Source organism: Carya illinoinensis, chromosome 7, assembly GCF_018687715.1.
Source record: "Carya illinoinensis cultivar Pawnee chromosome 7, C.illinoinensisPawnee_v1, whole genome shotgun sequence".
Taxonomy (NCBI): Eukaryota; Viridiplantae; Streptophyta; class Magnoliopsida; order Fagales; family Juglandaceae; genus Carya; species Carya illinoinensis.
Window position 1 is genome coordinate 44,026,098 of NC_056758.1, and position 22,121 is coordinate 44,048,218.

The 22,121-nt window shown below is 32.9% G+C and overlaps 1 protein-coding gene across 1 annotated transcript; it reads left to right on the top strand.

Moving 5' to 3' along the window:
* Positions 1 to 14,384: 14,384 nt before the first annotated feature.
* LOC122316920 (UDP-glucuronate 4-epimerase 1) lies at positions 14,385 to 16,291 on the top strand. The gene has a single exon (XM_043133768.1). The coding sequence runs from the start codon at positions 14,636 to 14,638 to the stop codon at positions 15,929 to 15,931; it is 1,296 nt and encodes a 431-aa protein (XP_042989702.1). The 5' UTR covers positions 14,385 to 14,635; the 3' UTR covers positions 15,932 to 16,291.
* Positions 16,292 to 22,121: the final 5,830 nt, after the last annotated feature.

Here is a 22,121-nt window from a genome sequence, read left to right on the forward strand (position 1 = left end):
TTTACAAGTTTTACTACAGTTTAATGCTAATTTGACTAATTATTTGTTAAATCAGTATTGGATGAGTATCACACGTCTCTTGAGAATTTGACAGGAAAATGCAATTAAGCCCAAGTCCGGATTTTTATGTCTGCGTTTTAAAAATTCCTACCTCCAAATGTATTGGGTAGCCCATCGAACTCTGGGTACGTACTCATGGTTGAAAGGAAATGCTAGCATCCACGATGGGTCGAAAACATAGGCCTATTGCGGATCCAATACTAGAATAACGACTGAACTTGTGTTTTGTGGGCATGAAAGTTGTAAGGTCCGAGGCGTAAACCACGAATATAAAGCTGGAGGCTCCTTTTTTTTTTTTTTTTCAATCTATTTTTCCAACCAAAACGAGATAAACATTGGCATTTGTAACACCCATCCCGGAGGTCTACGGAGAAAGCCCATGATATCTAAAATCATCTCCTAACAATACACTATATATTTCAAATTTTCTATAAATCATAAAAATTATTATTTCGATTAATAACCTTAACATAATTACTCTAAGACACCATAAAGTCTCAAAATAACCATTAACCTTTAGAATTTTCATCAACATAACTAAATAAAACTACTACATAAAACTCTATCAAAATCAAGTTACAAAGTACTCTATTTGTACTTAATCCACTATGTTGGCACAACCTTATCCATATTTCATATTCTTGATTCTTCCTTGTAACCCATGTACATACTGTTATTGTGAAGGATGAATATTGTTTTAAGATAAACGACATTATAACACATCTTAAAGCAAATTTTTTTCTCTTACTATTTTATTGTTTTGCAACTCCTTTGCACCAGCACAGTTCAATTTTAAATTTTTAATTTTTTTATATAATCATTATCTGTTGGTATTTTTTAAATAAATAGATTTTGTTATAACGATTTTTGTCATTACGGTGGCAATGTTTTTTGTGTTATGGTGGAATTTGAAAATTGAGAATGGTCATTAAAATGTGTTTGATTATTGTGGAGTTGATCCCTTTTTTTCATTAATTTATCATTCATTGGGCTTATGTTTTATTTGCTAAATAATCTTTTAAATGGCTAAACCGTTGCCTCTTTATTGTCCATTTTTAAACTAAGCAGTTTGATTTCTTTCTCTTCAACATTGTCGCCTTATTGCTTATCGGCTAATGTATTAATACCGGAAGCCGTTTTCTTTTCTATATTAATTTGATGTCTATTCTGTTGATTGCCGAGTTTTCATATCTGCATGTGTATAATGTCTACGACTCTACCTTCCTTTTATATTATGCCCCGCTTGGTTACACAGATGAGATGAGATGAGATATTTTAAATAATAATAAATAAAATATTATTATAATATAATTTTTGAATATTAATTTTGTATTAGGATTTAAAAAAGTTAGATTGTTTATTATATTTTGTATTAAGATTTGAAAAATGTGTAATGATGAGTTGAGATGAGATGAGATGAGATTTTTGGTTTTGGTTAACCAAAAAATATATATTCTAGAGTATGAAAGATCGTAGTATTTTTTACTTTTTGAGAAAAAGATAAAGGAAAATTATGTGTATATTTTTTAGAGATTTTTCAGACAATAGAGAGGCATTCTTTGAGTAGAGTTTTGGACTCAACCACTTATACAGAGTTGGTTCGGGCTATACGACGATCAGTTAGGCTGTTGTATCCTAGATGAGTCAAATCAAGAAGAGTTCTGCTGCATTAGTTGATCTGAGATTTTGTACACCACAGAGGGCTTGAATCTCTTTAAAGAAAACAAGATTTTCGTACCTCAGTTTAAACTGGTTTTGTTTTTATTTTAACTTTATTGTAACTTTTATTACATTATTGTTAATTTCACTAACAATTTTAAGAAGATTCAACATGAAGCCCACAACTGAAAAATCCACGGAAAGCATTGAAAACCTTAACAGGCCCTTTCATTTCAAAGGAACCCATTTCAAGATATGGAAGTGCAAGGTGCTCTTCTATCTAAGCCTTCTTAATGTCTCTTATATTCTCACTGTAAAGAATCCTAGCAAGATCACTATCGAAAACATGATTGAAACACAAGTGAAAGCTCACGAAGAAAAGATTGAAAAATATACCAAAGATGAGTATAACTGTCGATACTATCTTTTAAATTGTCTTGCTAATCAATTTTATGATTACTACAATACTACTTACACTTCTGCAAATAAAATTTGGAAAGATCTACAGAGTAAATATGATACAGAAGAAGCCGGAGCAAAGAAATATGCTGCAAGTCATTTCTTTCGATATCAAATGATTGATGGAAAGTCCTTCGCAGAGCAAGCCCAAGATTTTCAAATGGTTGTAGCAAAAGTTAGATCCGAAGGCATTAAGATTTGAGAGAATTTAATTGTTTGTGGCATAATCGACAAGCAACCATATTCGTGGAGAGAGTTTCAAAAGTCGATACGCCATAAACAAAAGGAGACTTCCTTGGAGACCTTAATCATGCTTATTTACGTAGAAGATGAAACTAGACGCCAAGATGTTTTGGTGTTTCAAAATAGTAATGAGGATTCCATGACAAAGGTAAATTTAATTTCTGAAAATGATAGCTTGCCCAAAAGTCAAAATACAATAAATAGTTATTTGAAGCCGCAAATAAAATATTTCAAAAAATTTGGTAGACCTTACAAAAAGGGTTTTCAAAGCCAAAATGATAAGAACCAATGACCCTCTTCACAAAATCAAGCTTGTTTTATCTGTGGCAAAAGTGGACACTTTGCTCGAATTTGTAAGTTTCAGAAGCGAGAAAATAATCCTCAAATTAACGTAACTAAGGAACCTTTTGTAGTTATGATTACAGACATTAACATGGTTGAATTTGTTGAATGGTGGTGGGCAAATTCTAGTGCCAATAGGCATGTATGCTATGATAAAAATTGATTCATAAATTTTACTCCATGTTCTAAGTACTGATTGATCTCCGATTCGTTCATCAAATTAGACTCAATAATTTCTCACTCATACTCAATCTAAAAACTCTGTTGAAAATAAAAATCAATCATAGTAGGATCAACTGAGGAATGAGGCTCAGAAGAGGAAACTCCACTTGAACTCCCATACACAATCCTATACTCCCAATAAATGTCAATCATCAAGTGTTTCACTATTACAATCATTTATTCGACTAAATTACCACCATATATCTTTTTGAACCAAAAATACAAAAGACTAAATTTGCATCTTGGATCAAGAGCAACAACAATAAATATTATCAAGTTAGTTTTTTTAATTGATCCCCAATATTTGTCATACTTAATCTTCATATTTTCCGCCATACATTTGAACATTGCATCATTACTTTGACTCATTTTTTACAAATGTGATTGTATGCCACAAAACTCCTGAAAATATACATTACATGTGACATATAAAGAGCCAAAAAGTCTCATAGTAGCATCTTAAAAAATCTTCAAAAACTTTATCAATACTCTAACTCTCTCCCAATCACTAGAGTTAAGGGGACCCAAGTTCACACTACGATAATAACGAAAAAAAGAATCATCATCCTTCTCCAATCACAAAAAATGTTTTTTATATGTTTATGCAACTTCTAGCATTATATAAGTCAAATTCCATCTCGTGGAAACATTAAGGCATACCAATTGTGTACAATCAATTTTCTCATTCTCTGTACACTTTTTGAGTTTTTTCATTCTTGGGGGATGATTTAACATACCTAATTGCATTGCGCACCCTTGTGATTGAATCATCACAATCTTTTAGCTCATCATTCACAATGGGGTTCATTATATGGGTACAACACTTGATGTGAATATACTTCCCTTCAAACAAATGACCTTTTACGAACTTTCTCAAATACTTAATGGCAACATCATTTGATGAAGCATTGTCAACTGTAACAGTAAAGATTTTGTCAATGCCTCAATCTTATAGATATGAATCTACACACTTTCCAATAGTTTCTCCTTTGTGATTAGGGATCATATAAAAGTTTAGAATTCTTTTGTGCAGTTTCCGGTCAGAGTTGATAAAGTGTGCAGTAAGACACATATAATTTAAGTTTTGAATTGACGTCCATGTGTTATTGGTTAAACTAACCCGCCCAACCGTCTTAAATATTTTCCTTAACTTATCATTCTCCATTTTAAATAGTTTAATACAGTCTCCCGCTGCAGTGGTTCGAGATGGCACTTGGAATCTTGGTTCAAGAGATCTACATACCTTCCTAAATCCCTGAGCTTCTACTATCCTAGATGGAAGCTCATCACAAATGATCATTTCAGCAATTGTCATTCGTACATTTTTTGAGTCAAACTTATGTGCATTTGCGAAGTTACTAACATCACTTTCTGCAACTCCCTCAAAAGGCCCCTCACGACTCATATTCTATTGATCTGTAAGTATGATTCTATGAGGATGTTGCTTACAAGTACCAAGATGCTGCAGCATACTTGATGTATCAGGTCTTTTGGGATGACAATAGTAAATCTTGTGACAATAATTACACTCCATTTTTAGGTCATTTAAAGGCATCCATCTATTTAGTGAAATAGTCTCATACTACTGAGGGGTCCTTATTTGCCCTCCTTTTTACAGGAGTGAGACTTGTGTCACTAGACAAATTAATATTTGATACCTTTTGTGATCGATTATCCAAATGAGTAGCCGTCTCATTATCTCTTAAATTTGTATGAGTGTCACTTTCGAAACAATCCATATATAAACTGACATATAATATTACATACAAAAATCAAGATATTAGTAATGCATAGATGCATCCAGCCACACACACACAAATATAAAACCGATACAAGAAAGGAAAGCTTCCAAGTGTTTACTTTATGCACTGCACTATAATTTGTAAGACTGAAACTGATGAAGAAATCATGAACCATGGACAATCAATAGTTTGGTTGTAGGTATGGACAATCCTGCTACACAACCAAGGACATTTTAGGTAAAAGACAAATATTTTTTTTTTCGGGCATTTGATAAAGATAAAGAAAAATTCTATTCATAAGCCTCATACACTACACATAACTCTTTTTGTTATTTTTTTAAATTTTTTTCTCTAATCAAATATGTAATATTTGAATGATTAGTAGAAGAATTCAATTATTTTAAGAAGAATAAAACTAAATAAAATTTTTTAAAAAGTAAAAAAATAAAAAATTATGTGGTGTGTGGTGTATGAGACTTATGAATAGCAACGCTTTAAATATAATCATACAATTTCAAATCTACTACCAACATTAGTCATAGGGATACCATATAGCAAAGCAAAACAAACACATAACAATCATAGGGATACCAACTTTTCTCCCCAAAATACAATCTAACTCATCATAAACTTCAATGGTAAAAATGTAATATATACATCGAATACAAATCACCATTCATGAGTGGTAGCTACTTTTTATAATATAAAAAATTGTGCATTCATTTGTGTGTATTTTTTACACACTTTATTAATATAATTGGTTGTGTCATTTTTTTAATATAAAATAAATATTTTAAACAATTATATCAATGAAGTATACAAAAAATACATAAAAATAACTGTATGTAACAAAACTCTTTATAATAAAAATATATATATACACATTTTGTAAAAGATAGTCTAATAACAAGTCATGCAAAGAATCTAATAACATTGAAATATGGCATCTCTATTGCCATGTGAGGATTTCATGCTTCCTCTCTCTCTAGGATTTAAACCTCTCGCTTCTCTCTAAACACCCACCATAGTTCTCGGCTAGAAGAGGTGGGAGCTTCAGCTCCCTTCCCCCTCCTTTGGTTTGTTTTTTGTGTTTTTTTTTTTTTTTTTTTGTGTTTTTTTGTTTTTCAGGTCAAATAAGGGAGAATCGTAGATCTAGAAGAATCCGGCGAACACCGACCAACACGCGCCCCTCCATGGTGTTTCATAGCCACCAATCTTTAAGACCACCGAATACAGCGCCAATTAGAGCGGCGAATGGCCCGCACGCGCGGGTTGAAAGTTCTCGGAGTTCCGGCGGGTGGCTCTCACACGCCACCAGGAAGCCTTCTGCTGACGTTATGAGCAGCTTTTTTGAGGCCTGTGAGTTGGGGACTTCCAAGATCGATCGTTGGTTCCCTCCCAGCATGGCGCATGTTCTGCACGTGCTACAGTACCTAGTAGTTACACTGATTTTTCGTGTACAATGTTTTCATTGTAGTTTATTTGTATCTTGTCTTTTCTTTTCAAAAAATAAAAATCTAAAAAATAGTACCTTTGGACTTTAGTTTGAATGGAGTGTTCCTCCCTTCGCTTGGCAGTGCTTATGGTGGGGTTGGTGTCCCATATCCCACTTAGTCGGGTATAGAGATTTGATAACTCTATCATGGATAGAATTGTACCATCTCTTAGACTTAGGTCTTTAGAGGTTGGCCGTTTGAACTAAACTATGTCAACCACAGTAGTGTATTGAGAAGCTATTAATGTTTATAATTGGCTTGTTGTTTAAGTTAAAGTTATATGTCCTCTTTAATGAATGGAATGTGATATGTTATTAAAAGAAAAAAAAAGTCATGCAAAGTAGCAAGCGGGTACATATAAGCAGAGGGATACTGTGCATAGGGCTACAAATAAACAATAATATTCGACAACCACTCAAGATCCCCTCGGTGTCGAGTTGACTTGATTTTGTTTATCAACTAATACAGTTCGAATTGACTTGTATAAGCTTGTATAAACCCAACTAATTTAGTATCTAACAATTTTTAGAGTATTATCTCTATATTTATAATGAGAATATTTATGACATTTAAAGAGATTAGAGAAAACTATATTCCTACCACTAAATATGCTATTGAATCATTATAAAGTGTATATATATTTTATAAAAAACTATTAATAAAAGTTAAAAACTTTATTTATTAAAATTTATAGATAAAATTATAAAGAGAAGTGACACCCTTACAATCGAATTACCATCCATTTACAATTCTTAGTAATATAATATTTTTTCAATATTTAAATCCATCAAATTAAAATAAAAGTCAAACTAAAATTTCAAAAAATATATTATTTTAATAGTTGTGAATAAATAGTAGAGTAGTAGTTAGTTGTCATTTTTCTTCCCAATTTGTGTAAGAGCTACTCTTTTCTACCCTTGACTACAGAGAGAAAAAAGAGATGATGCGCCAGCCAATCCTTAACCGAAACATGTCCGTTGTCCACCACAGTCCACCGCATATGTACAACTGGCAAGATGTTAGAGAGACAAAACAATCACTTCAGAAAACAAATACAAACTAATAAAAATTCTTAAATTTGTTATGAAACTAAAAGAGAAATGATATTACAAGAGAGAGAGGATATTGCAAGAGAAATAGTTGTTATTCAAATGCAAAATTTGATAATATACAAGTGAATGATACCCATATATATAGGAGTACAAATGAGTAGATATAGCTTAAGTCTTAATTGATAGCTAAAGATGGGTCATAATTGATGGCTCAATGGTCATAATTAATGGTTAAATATTGGTCTTAATTGATAGCTTAATGGTCTTAATTAATGGCTATGTATGGTCATACAATAAGTTTATAACACTCCCCCTTTGGATGACCATACATAAAGAATATATCTCGTTAAAACCTTGCCAAAGAAAAACCCAGAGGGAAAAAACCAATGGCGAAGGAAAAAGAGTACAATATTCATGTATATCACCAAGTGTTTTAAGATTGCCTCATTAAAACCTTGCAAAGGAAAACCCAGTGGGATAAAACCTTAGTGAATGAAAAAAAGTACAATCAGCACAAGTCTTCAAGACATTACTCCCCCTAAAAAGTGTATGATAATAGGTCTTCAAGTCTTCTCATTCCAATGTTTTGCACAATCTTCTTAAATGTTGTAGTTGGTAATGCTTTTATGAATAAATCTGTCAGGTTATCACTTGACTGTATCTACTTGATATTAATTTCACATTTCTCCTGAAATTCATGGGTATAAAAGAATTTAAGTGAAATATGTTTGGTTTTATCACCTTTGATATATCCCCCTCTAATTTGAGTAATACAAACAATATTATTTTCGTATAAAATTGTTGGACTATCATTAATCACTGGAAAACCACACCTTTCTTGAATATGTTGAATCACTGATCTTAGCCAAATGCATTCTCGACTTGCCTCATGAATTGCAATGATCTCTGAGTTATTTGAAAAGGTAGCAGATAGTGTTTGCTTGATATATCTATATGATATAGCAGAATTTTCATAAGTAAATACATATCCAGTTTGAGATCTACCTCTGTGTGGATCTGAAAGATAACCTACATTCATATATCCAACTAATTGTAGACTTGAACCATGTTGATAAAATAATCTCATATCAACCGTACCTCGGAGGTGTCGAAGGACATGTTTAATGTCACTCCAATGTTTTCGAGTTTGTACGGAACTATATATTGCAAGTAAATTAACTGAAAATGCAATATCAGGTCGAGTGTAATTTACAAGATACACCAGGGTTCCAATTGCATTGAAATAAAGTATTTCAAAACCAAGAATTTTTTCATCGTCTTCACAAGGATGAAATGGATCTTTTTTGCACATCAAGTGATCGAACAACCATTGGAGTACTCAGGGGATGAGATTTGTCCATGTAAAAGTGTTTCAAGACTTTCTCTGTATAATTTGACTGATGAATGAGAATTCCATTTTGCAAATGTTCAAGCTGCAGGCCGAGACAAAATTTCGTTTTGCCTAGGTTCTTCATTTCTAATTCATTCTTTAAATATGTAGCAGTTATTCTGATCTCTTCAGGAGTTCCAACAAGATTTAGATCATTAACATAAACTGTAATAATAACAAATCTGGAGTCTGATTTCTTAATAAAAACACATGGGCATATTGGATTATTCTCAAATCCTTCTTTCCATAGATATTCGTTAAGGCGTTTATACCACATGCGCCCGGATTGCTTTAACCCATATAAAGATATCTGAAGATAAAATACATATTTCTGGATGTACTCATATTAGAAGTTTTAGGCATTTTATATCCTTCAGGGATTTTCATGTATATGTCATGATCTAATGATCCATATAAATATGCAGTGACTACATTCATCAACTGCATATCCAATCCTTTTGTAACTACCAAACTAATCAAAAATCTGAATGTAATTGCATTCATAATAAGAGAGTATGTTTCCTCATAATCAATCCCTGGTTTCTGCAGAAAACCTTGTGCAACAAGTCGTGCTTTATATCGCACAATTTCATGGCTCTCATTATACTTACGTTTAAATACCCATTTATATCCAACAGGTATTACACCCTTTGGTGTTTGTACAATTGATCTAAAGACCTCTCGCTTTACTAGCAAGTTTAATTCAGCTTCAATAACTGATTTCCATTTTGGCCAGTCATTTCTACGTCGACATTTTTTTACAGTTCTTGACTTAATTTCTTCATTACTTCTGGTAATATCGAGTGCCATTTTATATGAAAATATGTTGTCGACAACAGTTTTATTTCTATTCAAAATTTCTCCGGTACTCATGAAATATATCGAGATCTTGTTATTTTCAAGTACCTATCCATTTTCAAGGGAAGACATTTCATTAAATACCTCTTCAGGAGGTTCTTTTTCAGGAGATTTAGTCTCTTCAGGAGCATCAATTACTCTTATGGCATGTGTTGTGGGTATAGACTCTTCAGGAGTACCAAATTCATTTTGTATTTTTCTCTTCCGAGGAATTTTGTCCTTAGCACCAATAGGTCGTCCACGCTTCAGGTGTATCTTAGACTCACCTATTGCTGTTTTGGTAACTTTTCCTTCAGGGACTGCAATCCTTGTTAGAATATTAACAACATGAACATATGATTTTACTACATCTTTAGTATCAGTAAATACATCCGGTAATTGATTTGCAACACTTTGCAAATGAATAATCTTTTGAATCTCTAGTTTACATTCATTTGTACGATGATCAAATTGGAAAAGGATTTTATTTTCCTAAGTAATTTTCTGTCGTACTTCAGGCACCGACTTCTCATTACCTAATGTTGGAAAAATGGATTCGTCAAAATGACAATCCTCAAAACGTGCCTTAAACATATCCCCTGTAAGAGGTTCAAGATATCTAATAATATATGGAGAATCCAACCCAACATATATCCCAAGTTTACGTTGATGGCCCATCTTTGTACGTTGTGGAGGTGCAATTAGAACATATACCGTACATCCAAAAATACGAAGATGAGAGAAATATTTGGTTGTTGACCAAATGCAAGCTGTAATGGAAAATATTTGTGATATGTTGATGGCCTAACTTGAATTAACGATGCTACATGAAATATAGCATGTCCCTAAGCAGAAATAGGAAGTTTTGATTTCATGAGTAAAGGTCTAGCGATTGGTTGAAACCTTTTAATTAATGATTCAGCTAAACCATTTTGAGTGTGTGTGTGGGCAACTGAATGTTCAACATCTATTCCTATTGACATGCAATAGTTATCAAAAGCTTGATATGTAAATTCACATGTATTATCCAATCGAATAGTTTTAATTGGATAGTCAGGGAATTGTGATCGTAATTTAATTATTTGGGCAAGAAGTTTAGCAAATGCAATATTTCTAGTGGAAAGTAGACAAACATGTGACCATCGACTTGATGCATCAATTAAAACCATAAAGTATCTAAACGGTTCACTTGATGGTTGAATAGGCTTACATATATCTCCATGAATCCTTTGTAAAAAGGATGGAGACTCAAAAACAACATTTGAGATAGATGGTTTGATAATCAATTTACCTTGAGAAACATGCAGAGCATGGATATTCATTGGGTAGGATAATTTTCTGATTTTTTAGGAGATGCCCATACGAATTATCAATTATTCGTCTCATCATTATTGATCCCAGATGTCCAAGGCGATCATGCCAAGCCATAAATACTTTGGGGTCAATGCACTTCTGATGCATTACCACATGTGATTCGATTGTTCTCATTTCTGTATAATACAATCCAGATGAGAGAGCAGACAGTTTTTCTAATATGAGCTTCTGGCTTGAAATTATTTTAGTAATGAAAAGATGCTCTTTATTGTCTTCGTTGGTGGTTTCAATATGATAACTATTACGACGTATATCCTTAAAACTCAATAAATTTCTTTTGGATCGTAAAGAAAATAGAGCATCATCAATACAAAATTTGGTGTCATTAGGCAACATAATATAAACTCTTTCGGAGCCTTCAATTAAATTCGATGAACTAGATATGGTATGAACGTATGTTTTACTCAATGTTAGATTTTGAAAATATTTTTTATTCTTAAGAATTGTGTGAGTTGTAACACTGTTAGTTAGACATACATCTATATTATTCATCTCATAGATAGAAAGTTCATCAGTAAGACTCATGATTCTACAAAATATATAAAACTTTCATTACTACAAAACATTGCAAAATATAAAAGAAAATTTATAATAAGATAAAGAAAATACATTAATTAAAAATGAACACTTTCATCACCAATCAAATGATCAACTTTACCACTAGAATCCTCAAATAAATCAGAAATATCAAGACTTATAATATCTTCTCCATCTATAGAATCTAAAGCATCTGATGATTCAGCAAAATTTGTTTCAAATTTTTTTGTTTTTTCTTTTATAAAAGTTTGGTATAAGTCAACTAAGTACTTAGCTGTACGATAGATACAAGACTAATGTCCAGTCATACCACATCTATGGTATTCATCTTCATTTTTCTTTAAAAATTTGTTTTGATGACCTTTACCCTTCTATGAGTTAAACCACTTCTGGTGGTACGGTGTATATCTATTATTATTTCTTTTAGTGTGGTCGCTTCTAGGACCTCCACTTCTATAGTTTTTCCTACCATGTCCACGCCCTCAGTTTCTTTGAAAATATGCACCATTCTCTTCTGAGAATGGTATAAATCTAGTACCATTCGCTTCAAGGAATGATATAGAACCAATAGGACGTGATTGGTAATTTCTTAATAAAAGCTCATTATTTTGCTCAGCTAATAGAATACAAGATATAAGTTCAGAATATTTTTTGAACTTTCGTTCTTGATACTACTGCTGCAGGAGCACATTCGATGCATGAAAAGTAGTATATGTCTTCTCTAACAAGTCATCATCAGTGACTTTTTCACCACATAATTTCAATAGTGAGCTAATTTTAAAGAGTGCAGAGTTATACTCACTAACACTCTTGAAGTCTTGCATCCTTAAGTGCATCCAATCATGATGAGTTTTTGGGAGGATTACAGTTTTCTGGTGCTCATATCTCTTCCTTAAATCATTCCACAAAATAAGTGGATCTTTCACCGTGAGATGCTCAGTTTTTAATTCTTCATGAAGATGGTGCCGAAGGAAAATCATTGTCTTATAGTAGTCCTGCCGGGACCCTTGATTTCCTTCTCTAATTGTATCTCCCAAGTTCATTACATCCAGATGGATCTCAGTATCAAGGATCCAAAACAAATAATTTTTTTCAAAAATGTAAAGAGCAATGAATTCAAATTTTGTAAAATTTGACATTTTCTACGTATATAAATCAGGAATATAAGTATGTTTATATTATAAATAAGAAATACTTTTACAAAATCAAGAGAATAAACATAGAGTTTTCATCAAGTAATAATAAGTAATGTAACATTTCATATTCATTTTGGAAACTACAAAAATATATTGAAAAACTTACTTGAAGTAGATGACTACTAACTTCAAAATTGTCAAAACTTTTGTGCTGATAATGTGTTATGAAATTAAAAGAGAAATGATATTGCAAGAGAAAGAGTTGTTATTCAAATGTAAAACTTGATGATATACAAGTGAATGATACCCATATATATAGAAGTACAAAGGAGTATGTATAGTTTAAGTCTTAATTGATGGCTAAGGATAGATTTTAATGTATGGTCAATAAGAGGGGAGATAAATGAGTTTTTGTTATCATGCATGCGGGTGTAAAATGAAATTTTCTATTCCTCTTACATGGCAGCACTTCATTGACGGGTGTAAAAATTGAAAAGGCACTTGTCCGACCTTGAACTTTTTTCTAATTTAAATTATCCGATTCACCTGATTAGTTTTTTTTTTTTTTCCTTCTCACGACTAGTTGAGATAGAAACTATTTGATGGAATTATAGAGGGGTTATTAAAATTTCCAAAATTTATAAAGGAAGGAAAGATGACAAATGTATTTTGCTTGCTTGTAAACTTGAGATGTCAATTCATCACTTATTGACACATCGTAAGATTAATTATAATTATAAGAAAATTAAAATGCCAATTTTTTTTAATTGTGAAACTGTGCTGATGCGTTAAAATATAAATTTGTAATAAAAATTTTATTTATATATATTCGAGGAAAAAAAAAAAAAAAAGAGCCTAGGGAGTTGGAAGGAAGGAAGAGCATCGCCCAGGTTGGATTCCCCCAAAATTGATATTGCTCGAAGGACCTATGACCGATTCCATCGAATAGGCAGGCTATCCCGGTATTTTCCCATATTTAGCCTGTGTGGTCAACTTGTCCAACTTCTCACCAGTCACGACCGGTTCTTCCGGTGGGAAGTAATACTTACTCAATCCTTTCTTGCCCAAACAACCAATGGCGCCCAATGTTCTTGTCAGTAAAACATATATCCGCGCAAACGCTATTGCACCACGTTCTCGATTAAACCAAAACAAATACTCGCTCCAAATCCACATACTTTTTATATTATTATTATTAGATCATTAGCATAATTAATTATTTTAAAAAATTTATACTATATTATTCCTGTGATATAATTTAATTTCTAAAATATAATTTTTAAAATTTAGTTTTAAATTAAATTATAACAATGTGACGTGAAGATTAAACATTCCTCAAGCCTGAAAAATTTAAAAAAAAAAAAAAAACAGGAGTTTACCGACTGAGTGGAAGCGAGTACATTTCCCGGTCAATTTCTAAGATAATATATCATATTTTTTTCCTATATAATAACTCTTATTTGTTCGATAATCATTTAATTTATAAAAAAATATAATTACAAATACATACACTAATATTTATATTAATTTATTGTAATTAATTAAAAAATAAATTTTATTAAAAATAATATTAATTTAAATTTTAAATATAAAAAAATTAATATTAATATGTAAATTAATACGCAACTTTATTTATAAGTAATAAAATTCTTAATTTATACTATAAAAAAATTTAAAAAAAAATAAAATATCCTCTATATACATACATATATTCATACAGCGTTTGCTGTCTCGTCCTAGAAATCCAGAAGGACCATAACACCCCTGAACTTCCCTCGGGCCTCCTTTCTCTCTCTTTCCAGTTCCAATCTATCTGGCCGTCCTTTAACGCGTTCACTCACGCGTATACTTTGTCGTTCCTCTGCAGGGGTTCCCATATATATAAACACCTCTCACCTCCCCTCAAATGGCAGATGCAGGAAAGTCTCAGCAAATTCTCACTCCTTCCCTCCCATTCTTCTTTCTCTGCATCTCTACCTTCCTTCCTCTCCAATCCGAATCTTGTATTTTCTTTTTCTTTTAAAATAAAACAACTTCTACTATTCTTTTAGTAGAAAATATATAATTCTTCCTTCATAGGATTAAAATGCGTTCCTTGGAGGACGAACTGTTCCCCTCAACGCCGGGAAAGTTCAAGATCGAGCGCGCCCACACCATGAACCGTCAGTTCCACCGGTGTTTCGCTTCCACCAGCACTATGTTCTTGTGGGCCCTCTTCTTGATTGCCCTCACCGCCTCCTATTTGAGTTTCCAGAGTTTCGTCGATTCTGGTAGTCGATACTTGTCCGCCTCCTGGGGCGGTATCCAGTGGGAGAAGCAGGTCCGTAATTCCGCCCAGATCCACCGATCTGGCGGCATGTCCGTCCTCGTTACCGGCGCTGCCGGTTTCGTCGGTTCCCACGTCTCCCTCGCCTTAAAGAGACGCGGAGACGGCATCGTTGGACTCGATAATTTCAACAACTACTACGACCCCTCGTTAAAGAAGGCCCGCAAGTCCCTCCTCAACACCCACGGTATCTTCGTAGTCGACGGTGACGTGAACGACGCCAGACTCCTGGACAAGCTCTTGGATGTGGTGGCTTTCACGCACGTGATGCATTTAGCGGCTCAGGCCGGTGTAAGGTACGCCATGGAGAACCCTCAATCCTACGTCCATAGCAACATCGCGGGGCTCGTTACCCTTCTCGAGACGTGCAAGTCCGCGAATCCCCAGCCAGCGATCGTCTGGGCCTCCTCGAGTTCCGTGTACGGACTCAACGAGAAGGTGCCGTTCTCGGAGTCGGATCGGACAGACCAACCAGCGAGTCTCTACGCTGCCACGAAGAAAGCGGGCGAGGAAATCACCCATACTTACAACCACATTTACGGCCTCTCCATCACCGGATTGAGGTTTTTCACGGTGTACGGACCATGGGGGAGACCCGATATGGCTTACTTCTCGTTTACGCGGAATATTCTTCAGGGAAAACCGATAACTATATACCGTGGCAAGAACAGGGTGGACTTGGCCCGAGACTTCACTTACATTGACGATATCGTGAAGGGTTGTTTGGGATCGTTGGACACGGCCGGGAAGAGCACCGGGTCGGGCGGGAAGAAGAGGGGGGCTGCTCCTTACCGGATTTACAATCTGGGGAACACATCGCCGGTGACTGTGCCGACACTGGTGAGCATCCTGGAGAGGCATTTGAAGAGGAAGGCGAAGAGGAACGTAGTGGACATGCCCGGTAACGGAGACGTACCGTACACGCACGCGAACATAAGCTCGGCTCGAAGTGAGATCGGGTACAAGCCCACAACCGATTTGCAAACGGGGTTGAAGAAGTTCGTTCGGTGGTACCTTTCGTATTACGGGTACAATCACGGAAAACCTGTAAATTGAAATTTTGTTTTCTTTTATTTTTTGTGTTGGTCGGTTTATAGAATCTTCTTTTCCTTGACAGAGAAAAAGAAAAAGATAAAAAAAAAAGGAAAATAGAAGAGCATATCCGGTAAAGGGCAAAAAAAAAAAAAAATACATAATTTACTTTTCTTTTTTAACTATGTGGTTGGGGTCTGGCCAGGAAAAGGACTTCCTCTCGTCTTCCCCGCTCCTAGTCTCACTGTTTTAGTAGGAGTTGTATTTTTTCTTTAAAAGAGAGGTTTGTATAAAAAAATTATTTATTGCTTCTCTTTTTTGGTTATTTCTATCTTTATAATATATGAAATAAATAGGGTGGCTCTACAGTCTGAATTCTGTTCTCGCTAACGTGTTTTAAATGTTTTTAATATGTATATTTTTAATTTTTTTAAAATAAAAAAATTTATAATATTATAAAAAAATATTATTTTAATCAATAAATAAAAAAAAGTAAAAAATCTCAATTGAATCAGGAGAGCTTCCCGAGATATTTTGGTGAGGGGATGGACCCAATGCATGTAGTTACGGCAGGCATTGAATCCGGCTAAATCTTGGGGTCAGATTCCCATCAGATCCTCTATAGATCCAGCTGTAAAAGTCACTGTAACACGTGTTTTTATAAGTTGCTGGCCGACAATGAATGGAGATTTTTCACTTAAAAAATAATAATACGATAAATCTATTAACAATGCTTTAAGCCGCAGCTGTCTTTTATTTACTTCGTTTCAGCTAACAAACAACTATTAAATTTGGCAGCTTTCCAATTGCAGCAAGAAAATTAGTAAAGTGGGACAAGAATCCAATGAATTATAACGCATATTGTTCTACCGACATAATCTGGGGTGGATTTGTCTAAAAAAAAAAATAGAAATCAAAGAAAAGAAAGAGACGGTTGCTGTGGTAGTGGTGAAGAAATTAAAGTTAGGATTGTCTTAGAGTATTTTTATCTTATTTTTCATTTTTATCTTTATAATTTAATTTAAAATTATATTTTTTTAAAAATTTTTTTAGATTTTATTTATCTTTTAAAAATTCTCTGCATCTTATTTTTCATCTCTATCTCTATTATATTAAATAATATTTTTTTATTCTTTTTTTATTATTTTTTTTCACTTCTATTTACAAATTTAATTATTTAATATTTTTTCTTATTTTTTAAACTATTACTCTAGTGAATATTTTAAACAAAAATTTAAATTATTTTTTTATGAATATGATAATATTTTTAAAATTAATTTTTTTATATTTTCTTAATTAATTAAATTATTTTTAAAACTATAATAAATATGAGTATGAGAGAAAGTGTAGATGATTGAAAAATTATTTATTTTATATATTAGAATAAAATATTGATAAAAATGATTTAGAGAATGAATAGTGAGTCTTCAAATATGGGAATTTACTATTTATTCTCTAAAGATTTTTTCTAAAATAGGGATCTGAATGTGGGGTGTATTTTGATCAAAATTTCAAAATAAATTTTAAATTATAAAGAATATGGTGCTTTAGAGAACTGGATGAGATGCTCTTAACTTAGCAAGACGTGAGAGTGAGTAGAAAGAGTTTCCCTCTTCTCTCTGGAAATTGTTTTTATACGAATTAGACGTCCATACTTTGCAACAGGAGGTATTCATACCATAGTTCTTTCTGTTATACTTATTTAATGGGACGTGATTTTCGAAAAAATATATTTAATGTGGTGTGACTTTTTATCTTGTTTTGTCAGGAGATTTGCGCTATCTAGTTCTTTGTTCTTCTCTAGCTAGAAGATTTTTTGCCATTTGCATTTTCCTATCCACTCAAGACTATCTAGGATTCAATTTCGTTGAAGTGGCTTGTTCCATCATTTTTTACACGAGGGTGGTATTCCCACGCTATTCAGATAATAATCTATTAGGCTTTAATTGCGCTGATAGATCGCTCGATTGGCCTGGGCTCTCACAATATTGGGCTTAGGTTTTGACCAGGAAAAATCCCTTAATAATATTATTTATCTTTATATATTAAATTATATATTTAGATACATAAAATGCCAAAATGGTACGAGTATAAAAGTTCATTTTTGATATATCTATATCTATACTTATATTATAAGCAAGAATCGATTATCTACAGTAATGCTACAGTAATATACAGTAACTTTTCTTTTCCATTTTAATATTATGTATTTTATAGTATTTGTCTTTTTTGCCCTTTTCGTTGGTCTTGTGTGTGTCCATGTATGTCCGTGTGGTTGGGGTTTTATTGTCATTTGGGGTTGGGGCTTTTTTATCATTTCGGTCCATGGGTTTAATTATTTTGCCTTTTTTGTTTCAATCATTACGAGTGTCCTTCGTCCGTTTGGTTTTTCTGGGTTCTTTGGTTTTCTCTTTTCTTCTCTCCTCTGTTTCATCTTCTCCGGCCATTTGTTTGATGTTGGTTCTTGCGTTTTGTTGTTTTTGAGTGTGTTTAGTTTGGTGTGGATTTGGTTTCGGTTGTTTTGGGTTTTCTGGGTTTTCGGATTTCATTTTGGGTGTGTTATTTTGGTGTTGTTTCCGTTTGCTTAGTTTAGGTTTTTTGGTTCTTTTTTTGTTTCTTTGATCTGTTTCACCTTCTCCGGTGGTTTTTTTGATCTTGCTTTTCGAGTTTTGTGGGTTTTTTTTTTTGCATCTTTTCCGTTCGTTCTTGCGTTTTTTGGGTTTTTGTGGGTCTTTTCGGTTCTCCCTTTGTTTTTGGTTGCGGGTGGGTTCGAAAGGGGAGAAAAATTGTGCCTTTTGTTGGTGTTGGTTGTTGATTTGTAGTTCTCATTGTTTGTGATTTTTCGGAGACTTCAAAAAGGAAGAAAAATGGAATTTTTTTTCCTACTGTTTGGTTGTTGGTGCCTTCGAAGAGGGAGAAAGCTTGTTCCTTTTTTCGATGTTGGTTGCTTATTTGTGCTTCTTATTGTTTGTGGTTTTAGGGAGAGTTCGAAAAGGAAGAAAAATGATGTTTTTCTAGGCTACCTGTTTTTGTTTGTTTATTTTGGTGTTCTGTTGGGTTCGGTTCTTTTGGAAACGAAAAAAGATGATTTTTTTTTACAATGTGTTTGTGTCTGTTTGTTGTGGTGTTCCTTTTGGTTCCGTTCTTTTGGATTTTTGATTATTTTTTTATTGTAGGTGTGTTCTGTTTCATCTTCTCCGATCGTTTGTTTGTGGGTTTTTTTGAATGTTCATTTTTGCATTTTTTATTTGTTATGTTTGGTGTGTTTATTCCGGTGTTCATTGTGCTTTTTCCGTTGTCATTGTTTGTGTTTTTCCTGAACGTTGGAAAAGGAAAAAAAAAAATTTGCTGCTCTTTCATTTTCTATTTGTGGCGCTATCAATAATCGTGTTTTGTTTTTGGTATTGTATTAAAGTTTGCACTTGTTTTTTGGGTTTTTATGCCAAAAATTTTTTCCTACCATCTCGGTTTGCATAGACGTGTTTTTCATGCCGTGGTCGATGATGCATTGTTTATTCTTTGGATTTTTACTTGTGGTCAATCATGTTATTTGCCTTTTTTTTGCGGTTTTTATGCGGTGGTCAATGATGCATTTGATATTTTGGATTTATTTTCGTTGTTGTATTTTAAAGTTAGATTATAGTTTATATCTCTTTTCTGATTTTTAACCCGCAGTCAATGATGCATTTCATATTTTTAAAAATTAAGAGATATCTTTGTATGTACTTATAGATATGTACATAATGTATATGTGTACTTATATTATAAGCGAGAATCGATTAGCTACAGCAGTCTACAATAACTTTTCCTTTCTGTTTTTAAATCCTTTGTTTTATAGTATTTGTCTTTTTTGCCCTTTATATTGTCCATGTGTGTGTTTGTGTTTGGGATTTTATTGGTATTGTCAGTTGGGCCTTTATCGATTAGCTACAACAGTCTACAGTAACTTTTCCTTTCCGTTTTTAAATCCTTTGTTTTATAGCATTTGTCTTTTTTGCCCTTTATATTGTCCTTGTGTGTGTTTGTGTTTGGGATTTTATTGGTATTGTCGGTTGGGCCTTTATGGTCATTTCGGTTGGCTGATTAATTTATTTTGGTTTTATTCGATTTTTAGTATTTGTCTTTTCTGTAATCAATTTCCTTTGTCTGTTTTGGATTCTTAATTCATTAATTTTATTTCAATATTTATTTTGATGGGATGGCAACTTAATGCTTCTGTAATGTTGATGCGATAGAAACTGTAGTGTTTTTATTGTTTCGTCGCAGTTATGCTTTAGTTTAACTGTTGTCCTGTCCTGTCTTGTCCTATTCATGTTTCGTTTGGTTAATTTAGTCGGTTTCTAACTATATTATTTTTTCAATCTGATGTGAATGTAATGAAGTTTTGTTGGTGATCTTTCTGTGGTCAATTTAGTATAAATATTTAAAGATATTTAGATACTTTGAATCTGACCTCAAATTAATATAGCTGTATTTACTTTTTGATGATTTGTCGGCATGTTAGAGATTTGTTTTTGCCTTTTCCAAGATTTCTCTTTTTCAGAGATTTTTTTGCCGGATTTGTCTTGTTACTTTGCTACTTTATTGGTAATTGCAAAACAGTGACTTATTTTATAAAGGAAAATTCTTCTTATCATCCTCACACTTCATACACTATATTTATTTTAATTTTTTTTTCATTTTTTCTATAATAAATATGTAGTATGTGGATGACAAATAGAATAATTTAATTAATTTAATAAGAATAAAATGAAATAAAAAATATAAAAATAAAAAATAATATTTTAATATATAAAGTGTGTGGTGTGGGATGATATGTAGCATTCTTCTTTTATAAAACCCTCTTAGCTCTCTGTCCAGACGTCAATTGTTATTTTATTGCTCGTCCTTTTTTTTACTTTTTTTGTTTACATCTTTAAGCTGCCTATAAAAGTTCATTTCTTAATTTCATTTGTATCATTCGTTTCTATCATGCTTCCATCTCTCCTCAAATGTTTGCCGAGCTTCTTTTGGTTTTATAAGCAAATCTTATGTTGACCTCAGAAGTTCCACTTTTTCCGTCGAAGGTTATTTATCATTCAGTTTCTATTATTTCTTTAATGGTTCAGGTTCTTATATGTTGTTTTCATCAATTTTTATGCTGTTCATATGTTGGAAATTATCTTGTTTATATTTTTGCTGTAATGTTTTTTATCTTCTTTTTATATTATGTTGAAGTGTTGCCTTTTAAGTTCTGTGCGTGAATTTACTTCATTTTTAGCTACACTAAACTACACTAACTTCTGCTTTCCCTTTTTAAATTATGTGTTTTATAGTATTTATCTTTTTTGTCCTTTTCGTTGGTCTTGTGTGTGTCCATGTGGTTGGGGTTTTATTGTCATTTGCGATTGGGCCTTTTTGGTCATTTGGCTGCATGAGTTTAATTGTTTTGGCTCTTGCCTTTCGGTCATTTCGAGTGTCCGTCTATCTGCTTTGTCCATTCGGTTCTTCTGGGTTCTTCGGTTCTCTCTTTCTTTCTCTTTTCTGTTTCATTTTTTTGTCATTGTATTTTTAATTTTGGCAGTTTTTGAGTTGTCACATGGAGGACACATTCTTCGAATGTCGCTATTTATATCCTTGTATACTCACCACATATTTAAACATAGGTGTGAGTTCATCTTTGATGAATTTCTGGTCGATGTTAATGTATGCATTCCGAGATATGTGTCATTCGTCAGCCAAAAAGTTGGCCAACAACGTAATATTTATGTTGAATAATTTCCATTTTTGGTCCTGAAGTATCTTTTGATCCTTCTGGCGGCTTTATTGATGTAAAGTTCATTTTTTATGTTATTTTACATGTTATTGTATCTATCTGAGATCGCGAAATTTTTTGGGTTTTGTTGTTTTCTGAAATGTTATGAGATCACCGTTTTTGCTCGTTGTGGACCTGTTTTTTTAACCATGATATGGTTAATACATTACAGTCTATTGTACGTGCTGTTTTAGATTTGAGTCTATCTATCTGAGACCACGGGATTTTCTGGATGTTGTTCTTTAACAATTTCTCTGAGACCATGATTTTTTTTTTGTTATATTTTATGATGCATTTTTTTGTTTGCTTTACTGACTTCTTCATTTCTGATTTCAAAATTATGTATAGATTTGTTGACTTTTTGGTGGTTGGAATTTTGGACCCTGTATTTTGTTTACTACCGATTTGTATTGTCACGGT

What these genes read in the sequence shown, in the direction of transcription:
- LOC122316920 (XM_043133768.1), top strand. Translation starts at nt 14,636, where the DNA reads ATGCGTTCCTTGGAGGACGAACTGTTCCCCTCAACGCCGGGAAAGTTC.